General features: G+C 61.2%; 1 protein-coding gene across 1 annotated transcript in view; it reads left to right on the forward strand.

Annotated features, from left to right (window-relative positions):
* Nucleotides 1-1,065: 1,065 nt before the first annotated feature.
* Nucleotides 1,066-5,302, forward strand: part of LCN6 (lipocalin 6) — a 4,622-nt gene continuing 385 nt past the window's right edge. Inside the window, exons 1-6 of the mRNA XM_010861479.1 lie at nt 1,066-1,155; nt 1,312-1,451; nt 1,574-1,726; nt 2,259-2,408; nt 4,840-4,910; nt 4,999-5,166. Of these exons, the coding sequence (XP_010859781.1) occupies nt 1,066-1,155; nt 1,312-1,451; nt 1,574-1,726; nt 2,259-2,408; nt 4,840-4,910; nt 4,999-5,166 (772 nt within the window). The remainder of the gene's footprint in view (nt 1,156-1,311; nt 1,452-1,573; nt 1,727-2,258; nt 2,409-4,839; nt 4,911-4,998; nt 5,167-5,302) is intronic.

The following is a 5,302-nucleotide window of genomic DNA, read 5'->3' on the forward strand; positions in this document are numbered from 1 at the left end:
GCCCTGGGGTCCTCCAGGCCTGGGGGCAGGGCGACGCTTCTCTGCAGGTCTCTGTGTGATGGGCTCTCTTTGGCCCCCTTTCCTGCAGGGTGCGTCCTGTCTCCAGGCAGGGGTGGGGCACTGGCTTATCTGAGGTCCTTCCTGGGAAGGCCCAGCAGGACAGACAACTTCATCTTTCGTCACCTTCCAAGGTGCCTGTCCTGTGTCCACAGCACCCTGGAAGCCAGCCAGCAGAGGAGGCTGGGAGCTGTGGTTTGCAGGGCGCCCCCTCCCCGGGAGGGCATCGTCCCAGGTACTTCCGCTTGGGTTTTGGGGCCTCAGACAGATCCTGCCGAACCTTCTGATCTCCGCTTCCAGGCAGGGTCTCCAGTGACCCAGAGTGGGCAGCCCAGGTCCAGGGCAAGCTCTCATGTGGCCTTGAGGGCCCGGCCAGGCTCATGGTGAGCAGAGGTGGGAGGCATCACAGTGAGGCTGCCCAGAGAGTTGGCAGGTCCGGATGGTGGGTGGGCGGCGAGTGGCACAGGGCGTCCAGTTGGGTGCTGGCCGTGGTGGGGCGGGAGACAAGGGCCAGTCGGGCAGGAAGGGGAGTGGACCAGGAGCGTGTGGGAGCTTTCAAAAAAATGGGGGGGCTTTTTAAATTTTTAATGCCTAAAACAAAAGATACCCAAACCACAGCTTCTGGAGGGACTGTTTGTTCTTGCCTCTCTTCTCAGAAGTGACCTTGGCCTGGGTTCAAGAGCAGGGTCTCTGGCCCTCCTAGACTGAGCGACAGAGGGTTGGCGCCCTGGAAGGGAGGGGATGGTGCAGCTGAAGGCAGGATGCTCATTCTGGAAACTTCCAAGTGGAGGGCTGCTGGACAAGCCGGGGTGGAAGGGGCCCTGCACACGGTCCCAGCCCCTCCTTGCTCCCTGGCGCAGCTGGAGGACAAGGAGAGAGGCAGGAGGGAGCCTGGTAATGAGCGCCGCCCACAGCACTGCGTTCAGAGCCATATAAACGGGCATCCAGAGGCGGGAGGGCTGCTCAGCCCGGGCCCGGGCAGGTCGCTGGCGTGTGGACCTCGGGAGGATGCGTGCAGCGCTGCTGGCCGCTCTGCTGGCTGTGGTCTTGGTGCCCAGCGCCCGGGCCGTGTGGCTGGGGAGGCTGGACCCTCAGCAGGTGGCGGCTCCCCCACACCGGTGCGGGCCTGGGGCCACACGGGTCCTCGGGCCTTTGTGGTCTCCGGGCTCCCCCGGGGCCCCCCGGACCACGGGGGCTGCAGGAGGCCGGGCTGGGGGTGGAGGGACGGCCCCTCACCTGCGCCCCCTCCCTCAGCTCATGGGGTCCTGGTACGTCCTCGCCGTGGCCTCAGGGGAGAAGGACTTCGCGCTGGAAAAGGCCACAAAGAGCGTCGAGGGGGTCGAGGTGATGCTGACGTCCCAGAACACCCTGAAGATGCGGGCTTCCCGGCACAGGTAGGTGGGGCCGGGGGCGCGGCTGGGTGGCTGGCCCGCCCTCCCCTCCCTCTGCACCGGGCTCTGCTGTGAGCTCCGCCCTCCATTGGGTCTCCAGGGTCTGCGTCCTGGGCTCTGGCCAGGGGCGCCCTGGGTGGGACTCATGCCTTCTCCAGCGAGGCCGGCACAGCCTCTGACCGCCCCCTCCGCCCCGGCCCCTGGGCAGCTTGGCAGCGGCTCCGGTCAGCAGGAGAGGCCGCTTCTTTGTTCAAGGCCCTCCTGAGCAGCCGCTCAAGGTGGGTCTGTGCATTTGAGCCCACACGGTCCGGTGGGCCCTGGGGGAGCCTGGAGACCACGAAGCCCAGAGGACCCACGTCACCTAAGTGTCCAAGTCCCCGCCTGTCGCTCGGGATGGCTGGTGGGGCACCACCGCGGGCCTGGAGTCATCATGCAGCCTGAGCGGCTGGCAGCCCTGACCCGAGAGGAGGCTGTCTGCCCTGCTCCTTCCCACAGCTGAGCCTGCTGCAGCTGCCGCCCAGCTGGGGTGGCCTGGTGGCGGAGAAGCAGGACAGAGGACATGGGGCTTGGGCGGGGGCCCTGCTGTGCTGGGTGAACACTGGCTCACACGTGTCGTGGGCTGTAGCCCCAAAGCCATGAGGCTCAGAGAGTCCTAACAAGGCTGGCAAAAAGCCATCCAAACACGGAAGCTTGGCACCCAGAAGGCCAGGCCCCATGGGACGGCCGTGGATGGTGAGGGGACGAGAGCGCTTGCAGGGGCGGGGGCCTCCCAGCCCTTTCTGGCGTCCGCTTGTGGGTACCATCGGTCAGCGGCCTTGCTCCCTGCTGCGTGGAGGCGTGTGTGTCTGAGGACCTGGACCACACCGGGGCGGAAGGGGCGGGCCCAGGCCTGGCTGCAGGGCGCACCCTGACAGCAGGGCCCGAGGACGGGCAAGAGGGCGCTTCGTTTTGTGATTTAAGGTGAGTTTCACGTGTTGGTCTTCGAATAGGAAACACACTTACCTAGTTCGAAGATCAGAGTCCCCCGGCAGCTCCCCGGGGGTGCAAGGGTGAGGACGCTGTGCTCTCACTGCCAAGGGCCCCAGTTCCATCCCTGGCCAGGGAACTCAGAGCCCTCAAACTGTGCCGTGCCGCCAAGAAAAAAAAAAAAGAAACGGGGAGGTGGACAGCAGGGGTCTTTCCTCCCCCTCGCAACAGGCAGCCCCTGGTTTTGATCTGTGACGGCTCCTTGGAGATGTTCAGGAACACGCAAGCACACGCAAGTCTCTTAAGTATCCAGGCAAGCCACAATTTGGTGTCAGCCCCCCGGGTTCTCTGCCCTCTTGTGAAACATTTAAGATTTTATTCTCTTTTGCCTTTCTTAAAGTTTTCAAAGCTGTGGTAAGATAAACGTAACATAAAATTCACCATCTTGACCATTTTCAGTGCATAGTTCAAGGGCATCGAACACACTCACCTTGTGCAAACCTCACCACCATCTCCGGAACTTTCTCACCTTCTCACACTGACCCCCTGTCCCCACCAGACACTCACTCCCCGTCCCCTCATGCAGCCCCTGGCTGCACCATCTGCTTCCGTCTCTGGGTTTGATTCCTCTAGGGCCTCGCATGAGTGGATCCTGCATTAGTCTTTTTTCAAAGGAAAAATGTTGTTGCTGTCTTTATGCTCACTGTGGCCCTGCTGGGTCTCTGGTGCTGTGCGGGCTTTCTCTGGGGGTGGAGGGTGGGGGCCACTCTCAGTTGCACAGGCCTCTCCTCCTGTGTTGGAACTTGCTTTGGCAGATTCTTTACCACTGAGGTGGGATGGGGTAGGAAGCCCCCTACATTGGTCTGTGCCTGGCTTATCTCACAGAACACAGCGTTCTCCAGGCTCACCGTGTTTCGGCCTGCGTCGGGATTTCCTCCTTGAAGGCTGAGTAATATTCCACCGCAGGGCTGGACCACACCCAGTTCCCTTTCGTCCGCTGATGGATGTCTGAATTGCTTCCGGCTTTTGGGCCTTGTAGATACAGGTGTGCAAATATCTCTTTGAGACCCTGTTTTCAATTCTTTTGGAGACACACCCAGATTGTGGGATTATTGGGTCATCTACTGACTCTATGTGACTTTTTTTGAGAAACTTTTTTTCAGAGCCAAGTAATACTCCCCTGGGCTGCCTTCCAGAGTTCTGCTGACGGGCAGACAGCGGTCTCCAGTCTTTCGCAGCTGGAAACACATCTAGGGCTGTGACGTTGGTGTGCTGGCCTGGGAGGGACAAACCCCTAGAGCTGAAGTGCGTCTGTCCTTTTCCCGTGTCACACGAGGCGGGTGCCCCGAGCTGGTGCGGGACTGGGTGGCCATCTGATGGGTGACCGATGGCCCCATGGTTGTTTTTACTGTCTCCTCTGATCACAGGGGAGCGGGCATCTCGGGGCCTGTTCCTTCTGGGGCTCCTTCCCAGCCCAGCGTCTGTTCGTATCTTTTGCATATTTTTTCCTGGGGTAGGTTTTTATTGACACGCAAGAACGCTTAGGTATTGGTGATTTTGGCTACTGTCTGTGATGAAGGTTAGTTGCAACTTAATTTCCCAGTCTGCCACTCTTACGCCTTCCAGCAGTTTTTGGTAGGAAGAGTTCTTTCCGTGTTTGTGTAGATGTAACTCTGGCTCTTTTCAGGGCCTCTGGGCCTTGTGATGAAGTTGTTAGGAGGTCTTTCCACCTCCCTGAAGCTGACAGGCCTCTGATCTTTGACCTGCTCGGGGCTACGCCCTGGGGACCTGCGAGGTGTGACCGTTGATGCTTGCCCAGGGTCCCTCTTCTTCCACTGGCCAAAGATGCTCACTTCGTGACACCTAACCTCCTGGGCATTCTGCTTCATTTCTGGACTCTCTGCTCTGCTCCTTCAATCAGTCTGCTTCTGTGCCAGTGAGTCCGGTTGCTTTCCGTCTCGTGGCTCCACAGTGTGCATTGTTAGGGCTGGTGATGCTCCTTTCAGGCTTTTCCTCGTGACTCCTGGGTCTTGCAGGGAACTTGGCTGTGAGCTCGTCTTGCTCTGCTCACAGAAGGCCGTCTGCTCATTTTTCGGGTTGACGGCTTAGGGACACTGGCCTCTTTAGACGTGGAGCCGCTTTACTCCAAACTGCAGACCCCCCTTTGTCTCAGGCGCCTTTCATGCCCTCAGCAGTGCTCCCAAGTTTTCTCCGTGTGGATCTGGCAAAGCAGGTCCCTCGGGAGGTATATTCTGCAGGTCCCCAGCCAGCCTGCGGCCCCGATGGCTCACCTGCGGTTGAGACCAGGGTTTCTGGGTAACTGCGGCCCCCGAGGGGGAGGCAGAGCCCCCCTGCAGCCACGCTGGCCAGGTCCGGGCAGTCCTGCTCCTGGACCTGGGTGATGACGGATCCTTCTGTGCTCCAGGCTGGAGAGATGCCACCTGCAGGCTGTGGAGCTGCGGAGACAAAATTCCAGATGGGTCTTCGGGAATCCCTGTAAGGATGACGGCCACGACGGTCCTTCTGGGCAGCGTGGGGACTCCTCCAGTCCCCTGACCGCCATCCGGCTGCCTTCTGCCCCCAGCGGCCTTGGGCCTTCCACCCGAGCTGCGTCCCCAGGCCCCTGTGTGCGGGGTCAGCCCCTCACAACAGGGAGGGGCAGCTCCACCCCAGCTCCAGGGGTGCTCCGCCGGGGACTGGGAGGTGCTCGGGGCCAGTCAGTCCCGGCCCTCCAGCTATGGTGTCTGGGGAGGTGGGCGCGCGTGGGGGTGTCCTCTGCCCCTGTGGGGACCTGATCTGAGGAGGGTGACCTGGGAAGAGCTGGGGCTCACCTGCCATCCCCAGACCACCTGGAGGCCCCGTGTGCCAGGGCTGGGTGGGGGCGGGGG

This window comes from Bison bison, unplaced genomic scaffold (assembly GCF_000754665.1).
Source record: "Bison bison bison isolate TAMUID 2011002044 unplaced genomic scaffold, Bison_UMD1.0 scf7180017857815, whole genome shotgun sequence".
NCBI lineage: Eukaryota > Metazoa > Chordata > Mammalia > Artiodactyla > Bovidae > Bison > Bison bison.